This window comes from Typopeltis vanoorti, chromosome 13 (assembly GCF_054136105.1).
Source record: "Typopeltis vanoorti isolate ZY-2024b chromosome 13, IOZ_Tvanoo_1.0, whole genome shotgun sequence".
NCBI classification, from domain to species: Eukaryota; Metazoa; Arthropoda; class Arachnida; order Uropygi; family Thelyphonidae; genus Typopeltis; species Typopeltis vanoorti.
This window is the reverse complement of record NC_143561.1, coordinates 6,232,954-6,259,662: the sequence shown is the minus strand read 5'-3', so window position 1 is coordinate 6,259,662 and position 26,709 is coordinate 6,232,954. Positions and strand designations below refer to the sequence as shown.

Sequence of the window (26,709 nt, the reverse complement as noted above, 5' to 3'; positions counted from 1 at the left end):
CATATACCATTTTCTTCAATCAATGTCATTCTGAGAGAATTGTTCTTATTTTTGCTAGCTACATATCAAAAGAACTCCACAGGATTTTTTTCCTTCTTTGGCTTCATTAGCTAACTGCTGCTCATACTGAACTTACTACCCTTACAAATTGAGTCACCCTCCTTGCCTGTTCTTTGTATTCCTCATGGAATTGATGATTACCACTCCTTATGTTGCCTCCATAATGTTTTTTTTTTTTTATGTAGGGCAAAAGATTAAATAAGGTAGGTGTGTTGCATGCTTAATCTCTTCATTAATTCATTTCACACCTATCTTATTTAATCTTTTGCCCTTTGAAATACATTTAGACATTACTTCTACTAGATAGTTCTTGAATATGATGCAAGAAGCACTGATCTCTTTTCCACCCAACTCCTCACACCTACTTTAGATGCGAGGAGAGTGCAGACCACACATCTCTGAAATGAATGTTCGGTGGCTGATTTGTTTTTTTTGCATGGAGGAGGAGCCCTAATTTCTGAAAAGAATTAAATTGAATAATTCTTTTAGAAATGGCATTTATTAAAAAAAAAAAAAAATAGGGGAGCTATGAAACCCACAGCTACCAAGTGTAAAAGTAATACTTGGAAGAGTTCCCACCAAATTGCAGGCTTTTACATTACTTGAAAGGAAAAACAAGAAATATTGCTGCCTTCAGAATATAGAAAATAGTATTTCTGTTATTAGTAATATTTATAGTAATTTTACTAAAAGTGAGATAAAGGGACTTTTCATATACATATCAATTTGTATCAGAAAACTTGTGCTATTGTAAATTGTATTCTATGATAACAGTATAGTGATAATAACAATGTTACATAATATAATATTCTATTATTATTTACTCAGGAAGAACAAATAAAAGCAAGATTAACTTTTACTGTTATTATCAAATTTTCTTTCAAATTGAAAAGAAAGAAAAACAATTACTATTAGAACATACAATTTTCAGAAAAACTACTGAGCAATCCTCAACAGAAGATGCTTAGGTTATCTCATAGCATTCAAATTCTGTTTTGCTTTAAATCCAGTTTTTTTTATCAGTGGAAAACATGCTACAATCGAAAAGTAAATTGTTTAACAAAAATCCTCAATGTGAACTTTTTTTTTTCATTTGTCTCCATACAGCACTGACATGACATGGGTTCCACATTTCTCATGTATAATGTCAGAATTATATTCCTAATTTCACTTCTGAATAATGGACTAAATCATCCTCTGAGGTGTTTCTTTTTTTAATTTTTAAAACATTCTGTGAAACCTAATCCCACCTAATGCAAATGGTTTCATGAAATTTGCCTATTATGCGATCACTATCTAAATTAGAGTATGGTTTGCTGATAGTGAAACTTTGTCGTTTAAATTTTCATAGTAGTGTATGCCACAGATGTGAAATTTTCAAAGTAGCACTAGTAATATTTTTTATTACAAAATAGCAAAGTAAAATAAAATTAATGTTATTGGCATATTCAAAGAAAAAAAAAAGATTCTGTATAAACAGAAGTGCAGAAAAATTATTTCATTTTAGCTTCCTTCCTTAAGGACAAACTTTCGTGACATAAAGATAAGGCTAAGTATGAACAATAACAGGTAATGAATTGCTAAAAATTAACAATTTTGGCTGATCACTATTCCCTAAACAACTGAATACTGGGATGAATAGAAAATACTGGTTGGAATAATCAAATTGCAAAGAAATAGTATGGATACAAATAACTGAATAATTATTTCATTTCCAACAGGTAAATGAAGTTATAAATTTTGGATACTGAAATGTGAAATACACACTGTGAAAAGTATGAAATTATAAAAAGTACACATTTATAATTTAGTTACAATGGGCTGTTGTGGCAGTGGGAGTTGGAATAGCTCAAAATTAAAATATTTTAATCAATTCTGTATAGGACTTGTTTCAGATAATTATATATATATATATTTAGATAGATTTCGACTGTTATCCAACTTTGGCATTCATCAGATCATGACCACATGCCCAACAATACTGTGGTATCCAGAACGCCTTCAAATGCTTCATAAATTGGGTTTTAAATCACGTGTGCCTAAGACGAAGCTGCTTATGACTTCCAAGTAAAGGGCAGCTATAGTGCAATGGTGTAAGCAAAGACTGTTGTGGGGTCAAGAGGACTGTAAAAAATGTACTTCAGCAATGAAAGTATGTTTTGTGTGTCCCATGGTCATCAAGGGATGTGTCTTGGGCATCTTAAGCAAGAAACATTTGAAAAAAGATGCATGAAACATTCGGTGAAATTTACAACCTCTGTCATCTTGTATGACCACAGAAGGTCCAGGTAGGCTGTGTATTGTGTACAAAAGAGTCGATTCCAAAGTGTACCAAGAAATTCTTGAGCACTTTATGTTACCAGCATCGAGAAATTTATGTGATGGTTGGCGATATCCTTTTTCAGCAAGATTCAGCTTCTTGTCACTTCCAAGACCACTACTAAATGGCTCAAAGAAAGGCAAATCAATTAATTCCTTGGCCAGCAAACTCACCAGATGTAAATGTCTTCAAGAAGTTGCCCCAAGAGACAAAAATGAACTTGTTTCTAGTCTGCAGACCATATTGACATGTTTTGATAAAAAGACTGAACTGCTAATAAATAATATGTCCAACTGTTTACAAATGTCATAAAAGCTAAGGGGGATGCAACAAAGTACTAATTATCATGTTTCCCTTTGCACAGTAATTTATGTGCATTTATTTACGCATTATTCTAATTTTGTGAATATTTTCAAATAACAATTCTCTTATAATTTATATTATATTTTTATTTGTTTATATGGTTATATAATCTGCATAGCATGTAGATTTAGGTGATGCTAATTCACATTTGGTAATACAGGTAGTTCTCATTTCACAAATTCTCACTTAACGAATTTTTATTTAAAATTTTGCATGGCGAAGGTGATTAGAGGCACGTATGGGGAATTATGCAGTATGTAATGACATAATGAGGCTGTTTGGTGTGAGATACAATCTAGCAGAACAAAATATACAATTGGGTGCTGCTATAGACCGGGTGATGGAGTGGATGGTGGGAATAATATGCATAAGCAAATAGAAGAAATGAATGGAAGGAGGGTAATTATTATGGGTGATTTCAATTATGGTAACATTGACTGGAAAGAGGAGAGGGCACATGGGAGGAAGGAATTGGATTTTATGCAGTTATTAAGAGACAACTATCTACGGCAACATGTATTGGAAAATACCAGGGGACAGAGAGTGCTGGACCTAGTAATTGCAACTGAGAATGTAGCTGTAACGAACATGACCATGTTGCCACCAATTGGTGAGAGTGACCATAAGGTCATGACTTGGGAGGTGGCTAAAGGAGTCGAATTTACAATTAAGACAGGGTATATGTGGAATTACCGGGCTGGTAAGTATGACAAGCTTAGGTGTGTGCTTGGCTCAATGCCATGGCATGTAAAACTGCAAGGGCTGGATGTTGATGGTGCATGGGAGGTGGTTAAGAACTGTTTGCAGGAGGCAATGGTTGACTGTATACCAAGAGTCCGAATAATAAATCAGGTAGGGGTTAAATGGATGAATAACACTATTAAGCTTGAGCTGCAAAAAAAGAAACAATTGTGGAGGGAATTTAAGGAGAAGGGTGACCATCAGGTGCATGAACAGTATAAAGCTCAGGCCAGGATGGTAACAAGGGTGGTAAGAAAAGCAAAAGCAGATTACGAAAGGAAATTGGCCATGCAGGCTAAAGAGAATCCCAAACAGTTTTTTCAATATGTTGCAAGTAAAAGGAAAAATGCTCATGGTAGAATGATCTTAAAAAATGCTGAGGGTAGGGAGGTAACTGAATCAGTCGATGTTGTGGAATTACTGAGCGAGCACTTTGCAAGAGTATATCATCCAGGTGGTGGCTTTGCTGAAATGGAGGAACCAACAGCTTATACTGGAATTGTGATGAATGAGGTAGAGGTAACTAGTCTATTACAGAACCTCAATGTCAATACATCTGTGGGATTGGATGGTATACCAGCTCGTGTCATACGTGAAGCGGCCAAAGAATTGTCAGTGCCCTTGACCATTATGTTTAATTTGAGCCTCAGGACTGGGTCAGTCCCAAGGGGGTGGAAAGAGGGGAAAATAGTTCCACTGCACAAAGGTGGTTCCAAGGCTGCTGTTGAAAATTACCGGCCAATCAGCATAACAGGAATCATTATCAAGGTCTTAGAGAAAATAGTCAAGAGGAAAATACAAGATTGGATAGAAGAAAATGGGATACTGTATCGGGGACAGCATGGTTTTGTGAAGGGTAGGTCATGCCTCAGTAACTTGCTCACGTATTATAACACAGTGACGGCTGAACTGGATAAGGGTAATGGGTTTACAGTGATTCTGCTGGACCTTGCTAAGGCCTTTGACAGGATACCACATGGAATTCTAATCAGTAAATTGCAGCATATGGGAATGGACATAGGGTTGGTGAGATGGATAGGAGGGTGGTTGACGGAGAGATATCAGAGAGTGGTTTACTCAGGAGTAGAGTCCACAAGACGGCCTGTGACTAGTGGTGTACCACAAGGATCTGTTCTTGGACCACTGCTGTTTAATTTGTTCATAAATGATATAGGAAAGGATCTGAGAGGAACAGTTCATTTGTTTGCGGATGATGCGAAGTTGGGTAGGGCAATAGTGAATGCAGATGACGTCAAAATTTTGCAGGATGATTTGGATAGATTGGAGGTCTGGGCTAGGGAGAATGGATGTCAATTTAATGTGGCAAAATGTAAGGTTATGCATTTTGGGGTGAAAAGATGGGAGGCAGTTTACTGCATTGGTGGAACCGTGCTCCAGGAAATTGATGAGGCATGAGATTTAGGAGTGTTGGTGGATAAGGAATTGAAATTTAGGGGACACATTGCAAAAGTGGCCAAATCAGCTCATCAAATCACTTGGTTGCTGAAGAATACGTTGACAAGCAGAGACAAGCAGGTTATTGTTCCTCTGTATCGAGCCTTGATAAGACCTCATCTCGACTACTGTGCTCAGATTTGGTCACCTAGGTTTCTTCTTGATGGGGAGGAGGTGGAGAGGATCCAGAGGAGAGTGACCAAGATGATAGCAGGTCTGTGGAATGAACCATATGAGAACAGGTTGACGATTTGTGGGTTGCAAAAATTGGTTGATAGGCGGAGGAGGGGAGATATGATTGAGACATTCAAATTACTGAAGGGTTTCTATAAAATTAATTCAGAAGATATTTTTGAGAACAGGGCTGGTTGTGGGAGGACTAGGGGACATCCATGGAAACTGGGCAAAAGTGTGGTTAGTAAAGGTGTTAGAGCTGGGTTCTTTACTTTTAGAGTAGTGAATGAGTGGAATGCGCTCCCTGAGTCTGTGGTGGCTGCTGTGACAGTGAATGAGTTTAAGGCGAGGTATGATAGATACTGTATGAATGTCGAATAGTTGTGATGAAAATGATTTGGGGCCTCCCTCGATGAGTCTAATGACTCCCTGGAGTTGCCCGTAATAATAATAATAATAATAATAATAATAATGATCAGTTAGAACGAGTCTCAGTCACTCATGGGCCTTGGCAACGAGAGTATGTTATTCGTAGTTTTCTTCAATTACACCTGATTGTTTATTTTGTCTTTTTAACTATAATCTATAACTTTCACCTTTCTAACAATGTCAAAAAGAAGCAACAGTACAAAACCAGAAAATGAGCAAAAGAAACAATAAAAAGCAATTACGTTAGAGAAAAAATACGAAATTATTACCAGTCATCAAGCGGGTAGCACTGTTAAAGCTCTTTCTGAGGAATTTTCTCTTTCTGCTTCTACATTTTGCACTGTTTTAAAGGTTGAAAGAAGTAAAAAATGCAATCTATGCAGTCTACATGGTTGCATAGTAAAGAAATGGGCAGTATAATTCCTGATATGAAAAAACTTAACTGCTTAGATAAGCGACCAAACTCAATGATTAAACATACCTATTACAATACGCAATGATGAGGGCATAAACTTTGTCTTCAGTTTAATGATAATTTCGAAGGCTTTGAAAACCCAACAAATATTTTGAATTCTGAAACTCAAGCGATCTTAGATATGGCTAACCAGTTGCAAATGGAAGTTTCGGAAGGTGATGTTAATGAGCTGCTTCAATCTCACACTATGGAACTCTCACCCAGTGATCTCCTTGAATTAGAGGAAAAGACGAATATGAAGTTCCAACTTGGTTTTTTTCACTTTAAAAGGCCTAGAAGAAGCATTTAAACATCTCGAAAAAGGTCAAGAAATCTTTGAATCACAAGATTCAGACTTTGAACGATTTAGTAAATTTTCCCACAAAATTAATAATGCTTCTGCTTGCTATTGAGCTATTTTAAATGAAAAGAAGCAAAAGTCAATAAGCAGATGACACTCGAGGTCTTCTTTGAAAAAAAAAAAATATATATATATATATATATATATATACACCAAAGTTTTCTAATCTCCAACTACCTCTATGGCTGTCAATTCACACAGTGATACAGAAATTAGTTTTTTTTTTTTTTTCAAAGAATCTTTTTAATTAAAAATTTTTCTTATCATTTAATATTCATTTTATATTTTATAAATTCCTTCTTACAAACTTAGCTGTTGCTTATAGCATTATTTCTAAAGGCATATAAACACCTGCTTTACGAATTCCCGATTTATGAACGGTTGCCAGGAACCAATGAATTCATAAAGGCAGGAACTACCTGTAATTATTTTCTATGCAATAAATTAGAATTGCAAATCATTCGATTATTCCAATTTTTTGATTCAGAGGTGTATATGTTGCTCCTATCCACGAAATGTTATATACAATGGTTAAAAAACTATTATTGAAATAAGCACTCTACAAATAATAATGTTTCATTTTTCACTGTGAGTTCATTTGAAATACTACTGAATATGAATTTGTGATATTTTAAAATTATCCTTGAAATAAGGGATAATACAATTTAACGTGTTGTTCTTAAACAGCAGTAGCATATCTAAATCTGTAAGCACAACAAAGTAACATGCATGTTTCCATGTATGTCGGAGTAGTGTAAGGTTAAAAAAAAAGTAATGTTCAAACCTTGTTCATCATCAAATTTCTGACATGTACCCTCAATGGGTGTACAGGATATGATAGTACATGAAAAAAACTTACATTATTACTAACTTTCTATCTACAATTTTCCTCCAAATCAATCTGTTACCTGTCCCAACATTATCAGATCTTATATTTCTATCTTCTAAGGTTTTTACTGTATCAATCCACCTATATCTTGGTCTTTCTCTGGGTCTTTATTTTCCTGCCAACCTGGCAGAGAACACTTGTTTGCTAATCTTTCCTCTCCCATCCTGTTTAAGTGACCATACCACCTGAGATTAGCTCTGCTAACAAACACATTCCTGAATGCTAACAATGTCAAGTTCTTTCCTAATAGCCTCATTTTTAATATGATATTGCCATTGATACCATCTGTTCACGTCCCTAATCTTTCTCAGGACTCTCATATCTGCAGTAAAGTGTTTTACTTCTAACCCAGCTCTCAGATTAAAATTGGTTTGAACACTTTTGTATACAGCTAATTTAATGTTTTGACTAGTTTCTCTTTTATTCCATATAAATTTATTCAGTTGACTTCCTACCATACCAGCTTTGTTGATTCTGTTGTCTACTTCCATATTTAATTTACCATCTTCATTAAAAATTGCACCTAAGTAGCTGAAATGTTTTACTTATTCTATAGGTTCTCCATTCACAATGCAGTTGATATTTTCAATGATTTTGCTTATTTTCACTGTCTTTGTCTTGTTATTGCTGATCTTCATACCATATCTACATCATGAAAATTATGGTATCAGCCTATAAAAGAAATATCAGTAGTTCTATTTAGGATATAATTGAAAATGAAACAAAATAATGTGGATGTATTCCACTTACAGCTTGAGGCTCTTTAGTGTGATCTGAAGATCTGTTCTTTCTCAATAGCACTGCGAGTAATCTAAGCTTTAGCCTTTTACTCTAGCTGCGAAGATTATTTCCGAGTATTTCTAAGACAAAGCTTATTTCCAATAGCAGTAAAAGTAATAATATTTGGAATTAAAAAAAAAAAAACATGAATGCTACTGATTTTTTTTTTTTTTTTTTGACATACACGTAAACAGTATTTATATGGTGAAAATAGATTAATTTTAACAAACAGCTGAATAACTGAAGATCACAAAAGTATAGAATTATAAGTACCTGCTTCAATGGATACAATATTATTGGCTTACAATTGGCTTATTTCTTTTGTCAAAATGGTAAAATAAGTAAGAAATTTTGAATACTGTCTGTGAAAACTTTTAAACAAGTAGAAAATTGGACAGTAGTTATTTATAATTAAGTTCCAGGAGTGGCGAAATGATGCAATTGAAAATCTTTAAAATTAGCATATATTTTGAATCAGTCTGTATGGCATATCTTTCATATATTTTCACCATATCTACAGTGTTTAAGCACTGGATATTATAAGAATATGCATCATACAAAAAATTATCTGTTGCAATTTCAAGGTTCCTGCTGAAATATCACTGGATATAAATTTTTGATATAATAAAAAAAAGTTTCACAATCAGAAAACAAGTGATGTCATTTTAACATCATTTGTTCATAAAAACAGAAAATCTTGTTTCTAAAACTACATGTGTGATGATCCACATAAATGATATTTTCCAACGAAAGAAAACAAAAGTTAATATTTATTTTAATAAATGTGATTTTAAAAAAATATAAACATTACAGACCTGGGGAATCAGTTGCTAGTGATGAAGAAATGCATCAACAAATAGAAAAGATGAGCACAAAAAGAGTAATCATTATCCAAATATTGATTGGGCAGCAGTAGAATCTCATGAGAAGAATGAAAATGAATTTATTGGGCTGTTGTGGGACAACTTCCTCAAGCTGCATGTGACAGAGGGAACTCGAGGCCAAAGAGTGTTAGATTTGATTATAGTATCAGAGGGTGTTTCAGTTAAAGAAGTAACTATTCTACTTCTGGTTGGTGACAGTGATCATGCAATACTCACTTGGGAAGTGACTAAGTTTATGAATGTTCTATTCAGAAAAGGTTACATGCCAAACTACAAAGAAGGAAATTATGACCAACTGAGGAGTATGCTGAGTTCAGCAGAATGGGATCAGTTGATGTGGATGGGAAGAATATCGACAGTGCATGTGAAACATTTAAACAATACTTAAATGATGCAATATCAGAATGTGTTCTGAGAGTTCGAAGAATAAATAGGAGTCAAATGGATGTGTAATCTTATCATAAGAAAAGGATGATGTGGAAGAAACACCATGTGCATAAGGATGATGTCCATTATGAAAGTTATAAGAAGCAGGCTAGTCACACCCGTTGTACGGAAAGCAGTCTGAGTATGAAAAGAAACTGGCTCTGTGTGCTAAAGACAACTCGCAAGAATTCTATCGATATGCTGCAAGTAAAAGAAAGAATAACTCTTCTAAATGCAGATGGCCTGAGAGTTACAGATGCAGAAGAGGTTGTTCGACACGAGTGCCCATTTTGTTAAAAGCTATCAACCTGGTGTATGCAACATTGAGCTCACTGCTACCTTTTCAATAGATGAAGAAACTCAGGTGTATGAGAATAAGGTATTGAGCTGTTGCACAAACTGAATAAGAATTCAGCAGTAGGGACTGATGGGATATCAGCACAGATGCTAAAAGAGTGTTCAGCTAAACTGGCTATTCCCTTGACCCAGCCATATAACTGAGTCTCAGAACTGGGAAGATTCTGCAGGAATGGAAAGAATGTATGGTAATTTCATTGCACAAGGGTGGTGCAAAGACCTATGTATCCAACTATCTACCAATTAGTATCTCAGGAGTGGTAGTGAAGATTTTGGAAAAATTGGTTAGGGCTAACATTCAGAAATGGATTGACAGTGAATCTCTACTTTGCAATGAGCAACATGGGTTTACTAAGCGAAGGTCATGTTTTAGCAACTTGTTCACATTCTATAACAACGTTACCATTGAACTAGACAAGGGGAATAGATTTACCATGATACTTTTGGATTTTGCTAAGGCTTTTGACACAATACAGCATGGTGGACTGTTGCATAAACTGGAGAATATGGGTCTGGATTATAGAATATTAGAATGGATAAGAGGATGGTTGCCTGAAAGATATCAAAAAGTGGTGTATGGGGTGAGTCTGCAAGATTTAAGGTAACTAGTGGTGTACCACAAGGATCAGTGCTTGGTCCACTGTTATTCAATCTGTACATTAATGATATTGGGAAGGATTTGACAAGCGACATAACAGCTATTTGTTGATGCAAAGATAAGTAGGGTAATCAGAAATGCTGCTTATATGCAATACTTGCCAATGATTTGAATAGGCTGAAATTGTGGGCATGAGAAAATGGATGTCAGTAAATGTAAAACCATTCATTTTGGCTTTATTGGATATCCAATGTCACATTATATTGGTGGGATTATGCTTGAAGAAACTGATGAGGATAGGGATTTTGGAGTGTTTGTAGACTGCAGACATTAGCAAACAGGAGAAGGAGGGGTGATATGATTGAGCCTTGCAAACTTCTGAAAGGGCCATTCATACAGGATTTTAATTGATGGAACTTAATTTATGGCGGGGAAAGGACACTAGGGGAAAGCTAAGAATGTCGCTAAAAAGGGGATGAGGGTTAGATTTTTCTGTCATAGGGTGGTGTGATTGGAATGGATTGCCATTGGATGGTGCGAGTGCAAGCAGTGTGAATGAATTCAAAAATAAGTATGATAGCTAGTGTGTGTAGTATGTGGCCTCAATGAGTCTCTGACTCCCTGGAGGTCTCTCTTAATAATAATTATGACCCTGAAAAGAAAATTCAAAACTCCACTTTCCATCAGAAAGTACATGCTGATTCTCTTTGAACAGCAAAGGTGAGTGTTAGTTAAAAATGATATCAGGATTGTGGAATACTGATTCTGAAGACAGATTGAGAATTTGTAGAACAACAAAGGTGTCTATCACCAGGACTGTACAAAAGGGATGGCAATAAATTTGCAAAGTTATAGGATAACCTTGAGAAAGACAAATGTTTTGATGAGGAACAGCCACTGCTTGTACAATATAATGCAAGGCAGCTCATGAGAGCATTCACTTCAATGACAATTTAAGCGATCAGATTTGAAATTGTAGAACACACCATCCTTACGACCCAGACTTAGTACACATTAGCTTTTATTATTTCCTAAGCTGAAGACACATTTCAATGGTATTCGTTTTGAAAATGATGAACAAGTCATAGCAGTGGTGAAAAAATAATAAATAATTCCAAAAAAAAAGTTTTATTATGACAGCTATGATAAACTTGTTATACAGTTGAGAAAATGCATAACAAGTTTATGCATTTTCTCAACGGAGGGGAGAAAGGGGATCTTGTTCGGAAATAGTTTATGAAAATAAAACAGATTTCAGATTCTTTCTTTTTTTTTTTTTTTTTTTGGAGCTATCAGAACACAGGCATTATCCAGAATATTTCTCATATGCTAGTTAACTGGCTAACTGTAGCACCAGTCTATATTATGTTCAAGCAATTAATACCATTATGTGTCACTGTAACACCAAGATGTTAGCTGAAACTAAGAGCAAACAGAAAATCAGATAAAACAATCAGTACATTATTAGTTTTTATCAAAGCAGTCAATTTTAATGCTGTACAAATAATGGTTTTGTCCTTTACCTGTAGCTGTTCCAGTGAACAGGAAAATGTAATGGGCTGCTCTCCTTGTGCACTCTGTGAAAAGAAACAGTATTATGTTTATTTATTTTATTTGTAAATTACTTTTCAAATGAGAAAAACAACTAAAGAATACAAGATGTATGTTCGTAAAGCTATAAAACAAAATAGTCTACAGATGAATACATGTTTTTCCCCATATGTATATTATATAATCAATTTCATGTACCCTCAAGAGACATGCAAGCTAATATTACAGTACTAAATTATTAAGGTTATGTTATCTCCTATCAACAATTTTCCTCCAAAGTAGTCTATCACTTGACAGCATTTCAAAATTGTCATTCTTAATACTTAACATTTTAGTCTTCTAAAACTCTTCTGAGTGAATCAATCCATCTAGATCTTGGTTTGTTTTTTCCTACTATCTTGGCATCAAACTTGTTCTGCTAACCTTTCCTCTCTCATTTTGTTTAAGTACCCATACTACCTTAGATTGCCCCTGCTCAAACATTCTTAATGCTAACTGAAAATTCCTTCCTAACGTTCATTTTTACTATGATTCTGTCATTAATGCCATCTGTATACTCCCTTAATCTTCCTCAGAACTTTCATATCTGTGGTCTCTGATAAAGTGCTTTATTTCTAACCCATTTTTCAGATCCATAACTTAAGACTGATTTGAACACTGCTAGTGTTTTGGCTAATTTCTGTCTTATTTCATATAAATTTATTCAACACTCTCTCACCATACGAGCTTTGCTTATTCTGTTGTCTATTTCCAAATTAACTTTTACCTATTCCACAGGTTCATTGAAAACACAGCCAAAGTTTTCTATGCCCACTTTCATCATTGGTCTTTTTATTGCTGATTTTTATGACAAATTTGTTACAACTGTTATTCAATTCAGTTAAAGAATCCTGGAGAAATGCACTGGATGTGTTTAGTAGTACAATATCATCTGAATAAAGCAAAGAGTTAAGTTTGATTATCTCTAATTCTAATATCATATATGCCACTTTCTTTCATAATTCAATCATAATTTTGAAAACCTTTTCTATGAGCACCTTGTCATATGTCTTTTCCAGATTTACAAAACTTAAGTACAGATTCTTGTTATGTCCCCTTGATTTCTGAACTATTTGTCAAAGAAAAAATCTGATCTTGACAACCTCTATTTGACCTGAGCCCAGCTTGTTCTCCAAATTTCTCTGCCACAATTTTTCTCAGTCTTTTCAAGTATGCTTGCATAAATCTTACCTAGAACACTTAGTAGAGAAATTCCTCTGCAATTCTTACATTCAGCCTTATTCTCCTTTTTACAGATGGGAGCTATGAGAGCTCTACTCTAGTGATCTGAAATTCAATTTTCTGACTAGGCTCTCTGAATTATGAGACGTAATCACTGCAAAACTTTTATACCTCCAGATTTGAACATTTCTGGTTGTTAATTCTACCTCAAGTATTGATATGAACTCATGTCTGCATTTCTCTGGAATATTTTCTACTACTGTTCTCTCACTGCTTGTGTCATTTAACAGTCTTTCAAATTACTGCAAACATCTAGAATACCCTTACCTTAAGTTTTCATGTCCCTTTATCATCTTTGATTCCTTTCACAGTACTCTTTCCTCCATTTCTAGGCTTTTACCACTTCCTGATATTTATCTTCTATATTCTTACCAAAATCTTCCCAGGACTTTTGTTTAGCTACTTTTAGATGTAGCTTTGGCTCTTGTTTCCGAATTGTTTAATTTTTTCTTGAAGAATGTTTATGTAGTCGAGTCTACAGTTCACCGTTCTGTGGGACCACAGGAACAAATAAGTTTCATTGTCCATTTTCTCATTTTGAAATTTGTCATGTAACTTTGAAACTGCCTTCTAATAAAGAAATTTATCTTCACTTTTGATGTTGAATGCTGTTGCTACTACTTCCTTTCTTTCATTATTATTGTCCAAATATAACATCTTATATTTATTATTTAGTTGTATCTCACCTGTTTTTGTCTTCTTTGTCTCAGAAATGTAAATCATGTACATGTGGTACTTTACCAGTTCTTCAAGTTTGATATCTTTTGCATTAATATTCCTTATGATTATTCTTCAGTTCTTCTGATATTGCATTTAATTCATCTTCTAATTCTCTAGTTGGAGTTTCATCAGAAGACTTTTCACTGTTGCCCTGGTTCTCTAACAAAAAGAGCAGGAGTTGTGTTTAACTCGCAATGCCCCAGCCAGCATGAATTCTCATTTGTTCAGTACCCAGTAAATACCTACTAACAGGGCACACCACATGAAGATGAGGACCGGACATTATTTCAGAAACTTCAGTCAGTTCTTTGCATTTCTTAAAGGTAATATGGAGGTCTCCTTCTAGTTAACTGGCTTTGACCCTTAGGCAGCCACATATATAAAATAAAAATATTTCCATCTTAGAAAAACAAAGATAGAAGTCTCACTCTACTTCAGGTTATTATCACTACAGTAAGTAAACAATCATTCATTGGTTAATTTATGAGAAATTTATTCTGAATTAATAGCTATCACTAGAAAAATTTTTGATTCACATGATTTTTAATGTACTGCAGGAAGTGGATGATATTTGAGATTTGGGAGTGATGGTTCTTAGTAGACTGAAGTTTAGAGGACATATTGCAAGTGCTGCAAAGACTGCACATCATAGTGCTGCTACAATAAGAAGTACTCTGACATCCAGGGATAAGGAGGTGGTTGTACCACTGTATAAAGCACTGGTCAAACTATACTTGGACTACTGTGCTCAAATTTGGTCAAATGGTTTTTCAGTGTGATGTGGAAACACTGGAGAGGGTCCAGAGACAAGTGACTAAGAACCATTATCAGGACTCTGGAACGTTGGCTATGGAGAGGTTGAAGAAATGTTGATTGTAGTTGGTGGATAAGATGAAAAGAGGTGATATGATAAAGATGTTAAGCTAGTAAGAGGATTTTATCAGATTAATCCAGAGGGGATTATAAAAAGAGTAGAAGGCTAGAGAGGGAAGAACAAGAAGCCATCCCTGGAAGTTGTGTAAGAATATGGTGAAGAGGAATGCAAGGAGTAGATTTTTTACCTTGAGAACTGCCGCTGAATGGAATGCATTACTGGAATGTGTTGTTAATGCAGGAGTGTTAAGGATTTTAAGATTCAATGAGTCTACCAACTCCATGGATGATGTAATAATAATAAAATTATCTGAACACACAACAGTTGTTCATTTACTTCAAAACTATAGTTTCATGTACTCGTGAATATACAAAACTACCTCTACATTCATTGTTTATTTTTTTTAAAACATTTGAAACCTACCAAGCATTATATTTCTATCGCATCCAAGACTTTCGTCTGTAATCTGATCCATTCCTTCCTCTTTTTATCCATTAGTGTTAAAATTTAGAGAATTTCTCCATTTGTTTAGTTAGTGTTTAAGTTATAAATTGTAAAAGCATCCAAATGGAGATAGGCAGGACATCTGGCTCAAGAAATGGACAATAGATTGACCAGAAAAGTAATAGAATGGATACTAACTGAAAAGAGAAGACAAGGACACCCAAAAACGAGATGGGTAGATGAAATAGAAAAACTGGCTAGAAAGAGATGGATAGCAGAAGACCGAGAAAATTGGAAGATCATGTGGGAGGCCTTCATTCAGCAGTGGATCGAAAGTGGCTGAGAAAGAAGAAGCATTATATATGATAAGTTTGTCAGAGGTTAGATAAACTGAGAGATTTGCTCTATAAAACATTCTTTCATGCCATTCTGACCAAAGAATTATGCAAAACTGCACACCAGAATGAAAATATCAGCTGTCTAAAGACTTAATGAACATTCATGCCATAGTAGGAGATGCTATTCTTCCAGGCTAGCAAACTCTTGCAAGAATTATATGGAAATCTGAGTGTTTCATTAAGGGTAGATCACTCTTTTGGGTAGATTTTTCACTAATTATGAGAGTCCTGAGAAAGATTATAGGCGTGAACAAATGGCATCAATGGCAATATCATATTAAAAACGAGGATATTAGGAAAGAACTTGACATTGTCAACATCCAGGAATGTGTTAGCAGAGCTAATCTCAGGTGGTATGGTAACTTAAACAGAATTGGTGAGGAAAGATTAGCAAAACAAGTGTTATCTGCCAGGTTGGCAGGAAAAGACCCAGAAGACGACCAAGATATAGGTGGATTGATGAGGTGAAAAGTACCTTAGACGATAGAAATATAAGATCTGATAATGTTGGAGTCTTGACAAGGAACAGACTGATTTGGCAGAAAATTGTAGATAGGAAGTTAGTAATGATGTAAATTTTTCATGTAGTACTATCATATCCTGTACACCCCTTGAGGGTACATGGCAGGAATTTGATGATGATGAGGTATTTTGGTTTACTCTTGACCAAATAAATAATATTCAACTCTTGTAGTGAAGTTAGACTTGCATATTTTTTTTTTTTTATGTGAATCCCACCCAGGAAAGATTACGAAGTTAGGTTCCCCAAGTGGCCTGTTCTGGTCTTTCCATCTATTCCAGCTGGGTGGTATTGGAGTATCTTTTCAGATAGTCACAAATTACCCATTCTTTCTATATTTGTATATTTTATCTATTACTGAGCATTTTTAATTCTTTAGTTGTTTTTTTTTTTTCCTGAGTGTATAGCCTGCTGTCCAATGTAAGAATTTAATTTCTCAATTTTTTTTAAACTCCCACCTGCAGATATTATTATTATTACATGACACCTCCAGGGAACCCAAAGAGTCATCGAGGGAGGGCACCTACTCTACAACTCTACCTCCACCACTCAATTCACCAACTACAATGAACTGCATCTACCATCCACCACCACTAGTATTTTCACAGACAATAACAAACATCCATGCCCATGATGAGATTTGAACCCGCAGCCTTTTGGCTGGAAAGTAGATATGCTAACCACTAGGTCAAGCAGGCCAGCAAGTCCATGTGGTTTTATGGTTCATATTTCACTTCCATGCAGTACAGAAGGTCACCAGAACTTTTTAAGCTTCATAAACTTTATAATAAACTCTTAGTTTTGTATGTCGTTTAACTTGGTTTGCAACCTTTCATGGGGATTTGCATTAAAAAATAACAATATACATAAGAGTACTTATAGAAAGAGTCATAATGTTAGTTGAGGGCGAGACCAAAATACCTTTGCATTTATCTACAATTCGTGAAAGTCTATCCAAAAGAGTGATTTGTATTTGTGGTCAGTGGTGCAGAAGTTCATGAAAATGACTTGTGATACACTTTAGGTGTCCATACAGGTTTTGCTATCCAGGGTGAATGGCATCTTCACTTTGCTCCACTTGCTGTGGGTCTGTTTGAGTCTCACTATAATGCGGATGTTTAGAGAGGTCTTTAGGTAGCTGATGATTTTATCATCCAGTGTGATACTACTATTTTGCATAATTATTGGGTCAGAAGTGGCATGCAAATATTTCATCTTTTTTCTTGGTGTTCCTTAACTTATGTTCTCCAGTTGGGTGGTATCAGAATTTCATACAAGAATGAACAAAGCAATTCTAGTGTTTATTAATAGAGAAGGGTCTTGCAAGAACTTTATAAACTCTTATTCTTGTATGCTTTTGAACTTGATTATGTTTAGGTTAAGAGAATAATGCTGATCAGCCCTGTTATCTTTAGGAAATTTGAAATTCTGCTTTATATATATATATATATATAAAGACAATGCACCATTCCACACATCAGCCATCACAATGGCAAAATTGCATGAATTGAGGTTCGAATTGGTTCCACATCCACCGTATTCAACAAACTTGGCCCTGTGTGACTTCTTGTTCCCAAACTTAAAAATTTGGCTTGGTGGGAAAAAATTTTCTTAAAACGAGGATGTCATCAAGGCTGTCAATAACTATTTTGCACAATTTGATAAATCCTAATTTTTAGATAGAATGAAAAAATTGGAAAATCGCTGGACCAAATGTGTAGACCTTGATGGAGACTATGTTGAGAAATAAAGGTGATTTTTTTCCAAAAAAAAAATATGTTTAACTTATTTTTTTTTTACCAAACTATTCAAACCCTTGTATAGTTCCATGATCTAGTTTAAATGTCAGTTTTATATTTTCCTTCCATTTCTTTATTAATTCATCTATATAGATATTAAATAACAGTGACAGTGGGTATCTTTGATGGACCCCCCCCCGTTTATTGATTTCCATTATGTAACTTTTTCGTTGATGCTATTTTGGTCATTCTGATACATGCTAGTTATTGCAGCAAGCAGTTGATTTGGAATGTTTAGATTCTTAAGAGTTGTCCACAGTTTGTACCTTAAGACTATGTCAAAGACTTTCTGCAAATGTGGTAGTCTACAAATGCTATATGCATTTCTATGTTGTATTCGTAATGTTTTTCCATTAAGATTTTTAATGTAAAAGCTGGGTCAATGCATGATCGTCCTTTTCAAAAGCCATTTTGTTCTTCACAAAGCTTATCTTCTACATATGATTTAATATTCGTGCACATAACTTATAACCGGTATTTAGATGACTTATTCCTCTGTAGTTTTCACGGTTACACTTATTGCCTTTTTTTTAATATATTGGGATGATAATTGCCTTATTCTAACTTTCTGGAATTTTTCCTTGCTGCCAACTATGTTATTTTTTAATAATTTTAAGTCATTTGATGAATAGGATGCCTGCATATTTTATAAGTTCTATATTTATTCCATCTTCTCCAGAGGATTTTCTTGATTTGCTTTGCTGTATTGTTTGGTGGATTTCTTGTAATGTTATTTCTTCCATTGTATAGTTAGTAGTAAGCATTATGTCAGTTTTTGATTTCATTACTATATTGCCATAAGTTCTGGAAGAAGTCCAGCTAGGTTTTCTCTTTGATTATTTCAAGTTTCACTTTTTCTTTTATCTCCTTATTCATATTCCTTAGAATTTTGTATGTATTTGGTCTCTTCACTGTAAGATCTCTTTCCAATTTTGTTATGAAGTTATCCTGTTTCTCTATTCTTTTTTTGATATGTTTTTTTTGCTATTGCTTTTTGTATTTAAAATTAATTTTTGCTTCTACTGATTTTTTGTGTTTATCCATTATTTATATGCAGTTTCTTATTCCCTTTCTCCTCTTCCATTTACTTTTTGTTCGGAGGCATTTATTAATACATTTTTTTAAAAATTATTCCATTCTATCTTTATATCATCATTTTCTTTTATAGATCAATTTGGAAAAAGTTGACTGGAAACTAATGGTAAAATATTAACAAAGTACTCTGATAATATCTGGTATACAAGAAAATTGTGGAAATTACATACAAGAAAATTATTATTAATCAAGTACCTTGAGATATTTGTATTTAAATTAAAATTTAAATGCAGAATCTGAATACAGCCATTATACTTTAAACCTGCTGCACTATTTTTTAGGCTTTCCATAACAAAGAATTAATTTATTTTTTGCTCACCTCAGTTTTAAGTGACACAAGATAGCTTGGCTGACCTATTTTTCCTATTGAGCTAGACTGAAATAAAATGCAGAAATATAAATGCAATATTATAATATCTATATAAACTCACAACAAAAATCAAGGGTTAAAAAAAAAAGTAAAGCAAGTGTATATTCTATAAATAGAATACAATGAACTATCAACATATTCTTGACTTGCTTATCATAATAAAACCTAAATAATATCTTCAGTTTTTACTAAATTTCATACTGACAAAAGTAAAAAAAAAGTTGCAAAATCTACAACACACCATGTATGAGTTATGGAGAAAAAAGAATCTATTAACATGCATTCTGAAAAAGCTGAGGGTTGTATTCATTGGGAAAAACACCCATCATGCACACTATGGGTAAGGCTGCTCCAAAGAACAGACAGTGGCAGATTAAGGATAGTTGGGGCCCCTAGGCAAATTATATTTGGGTGCCCCTCCAAAAAAAATAATAATAATAATAATAAAATAAGAATTAAAAAAAAAAAAAAAAAAAAAAAAAAAAGGGGTGCTTAAGGGTCAAAGCTGTATAACTGAGAGGAGACCTCCACATAGCCTTTAAAGGAATGCGGAGAACCGACCAGGGCTTCTGACCTAATGTCCAATCCTCACCTTCTCGTGGTGCACCCTGTTGGGTATCTACTTGGATACTGAACGGACGAGGATGGGCTGGCAATTTGGGATTTAGCCGACCAAATTGTATTCTTATTGGTTAAACCAAAATATAGAATGATGGTACAACATGACAAAATTTCATGCCGGCTGGGGCGTCGCCCGGTTAAACAAGGCCCCCGTTGTTTTCGCCAGGGAACCAGGGCGAACAGCGAAAAGTCAGCTACTGGAACAAATCTGAAAACAAACCCCAACTCAACATCACCAGAGTTAAAGATCGGTACTATCAACGTAAGAAGCCTGAATGGCAAAGAAATGGAGCTAGCTGAGGAATTAGATAAGTACCAGATCGACATAATAGGGGTGACTGAAACAAAAAAGACCAAAACTGGTGAGATCTTTCTGAGCAATAAATACAAAATGTTATATTCAGGCAATGACAATCAAGGAAAAGAAGGAGTAGCCATAGTATTCAACACAAAATACGAGGCTAATCTTCTTGAATGGCAGTCAGTCTCAAGTAGAGTAATGTGGGCAAATATGAGAATGGGGAACTGGACAATGAGACTTATTTGTGCCTATGGTCCCACAGAAGGTTCTACTAAGGTAGAAGTGGAGGAATTTTTTGAGGCTTTAGAAAAAGCAACTGACACAATGAAAAAGGAAAAGTTGGTCCTTGTTGGGGATCTAAATAGCAGAGTAGGAAATGATTGTGAGACATACAAAAATATTTTGGGAAAATTTGGAGAAAAGAGCAAAGCTAATAATAATGGCAAATATCTGTTGGATTTCTGCTCAGGACATGGACTGGTTATTACTAACACCATGTTCCAACATAAAAATGTGCACAAATTCACATGGAGAGAAGAGGCTAGGAATAAGAAAAGTCTCATTGACTATGTTATTGTTGATAGTGATGTTTTCTCCTTGGTGCAGGACACCAGAGTGTACAGAGGATTTGAAATTGGAAGTGATCACTATTTAGTCTTGAGCAGGATAAAATTGAATTTCATATTGAAAAGAATAACATGTAAGAAATATAATAGATTTAGTTTAATCCTTTAAATTTTCAACATGTAAGAAAGTTTTAAAGCGAATAAAAGTTGAGCAGCTCTCAGATGTGAACTGTAGACTAAAATACAGAAATATTATTGAAAAGAAAATGAAAGAGTTTGAGAACAGGAATCAAACCTTGGAGATTCAGTGGCAAACTCTGAAGGAAACATTGATTGATTCTGCCAGAGAGGCATGTGGTGAGGTTGTGTGCAAGGATAAAAAAATCAGAACTCCCTGGTGGACACAGGAAGTTAAAGAGGCAGTGAAGGAAAAGAAGAAAGCATATCAAAAGTTCCTGGCAAATAAGTCAGCTTTTACTCTTACAGAATACAGAGACAAATGTAAGAAAGCTAAACAGTGTGTAAAACTTGCTAAACAAAAGTCATGGGAGGACTTTGGCAAGAATATAGAAAATAAATATCAAGAAGGTGGCAAAATATTCTGGAGGTTGTTGAAGAAGCTTAGGAATGGAGGAAAGAGTGCTGTAAAAGGAATTAGAGATGATAAAGGTGAAATGAAAACAGGAGAAAAAGATATCCTTGAAGTATGGAGTAATTACTTTGAAAAACTGCTAAATGAAACAAGCAGTGATGACAGCACAGTGATAAAAAACGCTGACCAGGCATGCAGTCAGGAATACATATCCATACTTGAAGTAGAAAAAGCCATCAAAGGCTTGAAATGTGGAAAGGCAGCAGGAGTAGATGATATTCGACCAGAAATGCTGAAGTATGGTGGTATAAGAGTCTTACAGTGGCTGCACTGCATAGTTCAGAAAGCCTGGACAGAGGGACGAATTCCCGATGATTGGAGTAGAGCTCTCATAGTACCCATATATAAAAAGGGAAATAAAACTGAATGTGAGAATTACAGAGGTATTTCCCTACTGAGTGTTCCTGGCAAGATCTATCCAAGTATACTTGAGAAACGGTTGAGAAGAATTGTGGAAGAAAAGCTTGGTGAAGAACAAGCTGGATTCAGGCCAAATAGAGGCTGTCAGGATCAGATCTTCACTTTACGACAAATAGTTGAGAAAGCATGGGAATATAACAAAGATCTGTATTTAAGTTTTGTCGATTTGGAAAAGGCATATGACAAGGTGCCAAGAGAGAAGCTATTCAATACGCTGCAGTTATATGGTGTCAATGGGGCATTATATCAAGCAATACTTAGTCTTTATTTGAGTTGTGAGTCAGCAGTTAGAATTGAAGGAAGTACAGGAAGATGGTTTAATGTTAAATCTGGTGTGAGACAAGGATGTACATTATCCCCTCTGTTATTCATTATCTATATGGATCACATTATGAAGGAATGTGGTATTAAACCTGATATCAAAATTGGAGATGTTAATGTCAGCTCTTTTCTTTATGCGGATGATGTTATACTTCTAAATAAATCCGCTACAAGTCTGCAAGATTCTCTGACTAAATTGAATAGCTGTTGTAATAGATATGGTATGAAGGTCAGCAATAAAAAGACAAAGACAATGAAAATAGGCAGAATCATTGAAAATGTCAACTGTGTTGTGAATGGAGAACCTGTGGAACAAGTAAAACATTTCAGCTACTTAGGCACAATTTTTACTGAAGATGGTAAACTAAATATAGAAATAGACAACAGAATCAGCAAAGCTGGTATGGTGGGAAGTCAATTGAATAAATTCATATGGAATAAGAAAGAAATTAGTCTGAACACTAAATTAGCTGTATACAAGACAGTGTTCAAACCAATTTTAACTTATGGATCTGAGAGCTGGGTCAGAAGTAAAACACTTGACCAAAGACTAGAGACCGCAGATATGAGAGTCCTAAGAAAGATTAGAGGCGTTAACAGATGGCATCAATGGCAATATCATATTAAAAATGAGGATATTAGGAAAGAACTTGACATTGTCAGCATCCCGGAATGCGTTAGCAGAGCTAATCTCAGATGGTATGGTCACTTAAATAGAATGGGAGAGGAAAGATTAGCAAAACAAGTGTTTTCTGCCAGGGTGGCAGGAAAACGACCCAGAGGAAGACCAAGATATAGGTGGATTGATACGGTACAAAGCGCCTTAGACGATAGAAATATAAGATCTGATAATGTTGGAGTCTTGACAAGTAACAGACTGATTTGGAGGAAAATTGTAGATAGGAAGTTAGTAATGATGTAATTTTTTCATGTAGTACTGTCATATCCTGTACACCCCTTGAGGGTACATGGCAGGAATTTGATGATGATGATGATGATGATGAATAAAAAAAAATAAAAGTTAGGTGGCAAATAAATGAAATTTTATACTTTTGAATTTTTCTGCCTGTTAAAGGGTTAAAGGATGATAAATAAAACTTTTTAGTTTAATGAATAATTTTTTATATCGTTTTTTACATATTTCCTTTGCGAATTTTAGAATTCGCGAATTTATTGATTATGTCTTCAAAGTTTATTTTTTTGGTAAACTTGTGTTCAATGGAAATTAGGGATAAGGCATTTAATCGCTCTTAGCTCATTACAGCCCTCTTTTGATTTTTTATTAATGCCATCGTAGAAAAAGATTGCTCACCTTCACACTCTGCACGTCAATGTCAAATATAATCGAAATGCGATACTCATGTTTGGATAGCATTTCATAGACAAAATTTTCTTAAACGTGTCTATGATATTTCCTTCATTTTCGCCTTTTCTTCGATGTGAAGCGCGACATGTTGATGAAATTGAATTATTTCATTTTCTACGAGTTCTTTGAGATCGTTTGAATATTTTGCGACAAGTTGTTTAGCTGCCTGTTGTTTCTGTTGTAAATTAAAATCTGAATTCAATATTCAAAGAGAAACGGAAAGTTTGAATGAAATTTTTCGTAGGCAGCAGAGCGTTTTGCCATTTCTGTGATTAGACTGTTGCATATAGCTAAATATGTATCATTAAGCACAAATTTTCCTCTTTTTCATCTCCCCTAATTTTATTCCTAAAATGGATTTCATATGTGGGATAGAAAAAAGTCTTTTTCCTCTTCCAGAGGCTACAGCAAATGCTATCAGGTTCAAGAGTACGATTATTCTTGCTTCAGCAAAACCACCAATACCTAATATCACTCCTTATGATAAGAAAGCTCTCCGCAACTTACGTAACAACAAAGACATTATAATAACAAAAGCTGATAAAGGAAATTCAACGGTCATTCTCAACTCGAAAGATTACTTTGATAAGATTAACTTGTTACTAGCAGACATTTCCACTTACCAAGTCTTAGATAAAAATCCCATTATGAGTAATCATCTGGAGACTAACGCTCTTATCCGCAATATGACCGGTTGGTCGGATGAACTTAAAAAACAACTTAAATCATTACATCCTATTACTCCACGCCTTTATGGGGCTCCCAAGATTCATAAAGAAAACATACCTCTTCGTCCAATAGTTGATGGAAGATCCTCACCTACATACCTACTAGCAAAGCATCTGGCAAAATTAATGAAAGGAACAATTAGACACACAGAGACCTACATTAAAAACTCTCAACAATTTGTAGAAAAAATCAAGAGTATTAAAATATCAGAAACGGACATTATGGCTAGTCTTGATGTAGTGTCCTTATTCACTAATGTACCGATCGTAGAGGTGGTTAACATTCTGAAAGATCTTTTCCCTCGAGACATCACACAGCTGTTTCATCATTGCCTGAAATCAAATTTCTTCAAATTTAACAACACTGTATACAAACAATTGGAAGGTCTAGCCATGGGTAGTCCTCTGTCACCACCATGTGCAGACCTTTTTATGGAAAAACTTGAAAAGGATATTCTTTCCACCATTGTACCAAAACCATCAATTTGGTGGAGATATGTTGATGACATGTTCATCATCTGGAAAGATACCATGGAAAACCTTCTCGGGTTTCTGAATAAAATCAACTCACTACACAATAAGATCAAATTCACTATAGAACTAGAGAAGAACAAAGAACTTCCTTTTCTTGACATCCTAGTGAGGAGAGAAGATAACAATTTCCAACTGTCCATTTACAAGAAACCCACAGATACTGGTAGATAATCTACATTATTCGTCCAACCATCATAGATCACAAAAACACAGCATCATTCACATGCTCCGTAATAGAGCCTTAAGGTAAACAACACAGTTGACATTTTCAACAATTCTACCTATTTTCATTGTCTTTGTCTTTTTAATGCTGACCTTCATACCATATCTATTACAACAGTTATTCAATTTAGTCAGGGAATCTTGCAGACTGGTAGTGGATTTATTTAGAAGTATAACATCGTCTGCATAAAGCAAAGAGATGACATTAACATCTCCAATTTTGATATCATGTTTAATACCACTTTCCTTCATAATGTGATCCATATAGATAATGAATAACAGAGGGGATAATGTACATCCTTGTCTAACACCAGATTTAACATTAAACCATCTTCCTGTACTTCCTTCAATTCTAACTGCTAACTTACAACTCAAATAAAGACTAAGTATTGCTTGATATAATGCCCCATTGACACCATATAACTGTAGCATATTGAATAGTTTCTCTCTTGGCACCTTGTCATATGCCTTTTCCAAATCGACAAAACTTAAATACAGATCTTTATTATATTCCCATGCTTTCTCAACTATTTGTCATAAAGTGAAGATCTGATCCTGACAGCCTCTATTTGGCCTGAATCCAGCTTGTTCTTCACCAAGTTTTTCTTCTACAATTCTTCTCAACCGTTTCTCAAGTATACTTGCATAGATCTTGCCAGGAACACTCAGCAGGGAAATACCTCTGTAATTCTCACATTCAGTTTTATTTCCCTTTTTATATATGGGTAATATTAGAGCTCTACTCCAATCATCGGGAATTCGTCCCTCTGTCCAGGCTTTCTGAATTACGCAGTGCAGTCACTGTAAGACTTTTATACCACCATACTTACTTTTATACCACAAATAAGTCTCATTGTCCAATTCCCCATTCTGATATTTGCCCACATCACTCTGCTTGAGACTGCCTGCCATTCAAGAAGATTAGCCTCTTATTTTGTGTTGAATATTATGGCTACTCCTTTTTCTTGATTGTCATTTCCTGAATATAACATTTTGTATTTATTGCTCAGAAAGATCTCACCAATTTTTGTCTTTTTTGTTTCAGTCACCCCTATTATGTCGATCTCATACTTATCTAATTCACTGGTAACAATTTGGTAACAAAAGAGACTAAATTACAAAAACAAGCCAGATGATATTTTCATAACCTGAAATTAGAAATGAAGTAACTATTGTTAGAAGTTTTTCCACTTGGTTATACTACAGATTAAAGATACTAAAAATTATATACTTGGTTTAACTCTTTATCCAAGTATAAGCAAAGTTTGTGCCTGAAGTATTTTCAGGACCGGGGCAACTCGTACAGAGAAGCTAATGACTTCACATCATTAAATCATGCAAAACACATATCCTTGAAGACATGTATAATACTATGCATTATGGGAAGGGTCACTACCCAGACCAGCTTCGACCTTTATTGAGGTCTCATCAGTGGAGCCAAACTCAGAAGTGATACTAAGGTTGAAGTAATGCAGGTCATATTTTCATATACGAGTAGCCAAAAAGTCATACCTTATTATTAAAATACTCTGGATTAGAGATAGTTGTTGGATATTTTTCCACTTGGTTATACTACAGATTAAAAATACCAAGAAAATTACATGGTTTAATCCTTTATCCAAGTGTAAGCAAACA

General features: G+C 34.7%; 1 protein-coding gene across 1 annotated transcript in view; it reads right to left on the bottom strand.

Moving 5' to 3' along the window:
• LOC150099905 (COMM domain-containing protein 3-like) overlaps window positions 1-26,709 on the bottom strand; it is a 92,531-nt gene that overhangs the window by 7,097 nt on the left and 58,725 nt on the right. Inside the window, exons 6-7 of the mRNA XM_090402580.1 lie at window positions 19,293-19,349; window positions 11,815-11,868 (exon numbers count right to left, since the gene is read on the bottom strand). Coding sequence (XP_090258706.1) covers window positions 11,815-11,868; window positions 19,293-19,349 — 111 coding nt within the window. The remainder of the gene's footprint in view (window positions 1-11,814; window positions 11,869-19,292; window positions 19,350-26,709) is intronic.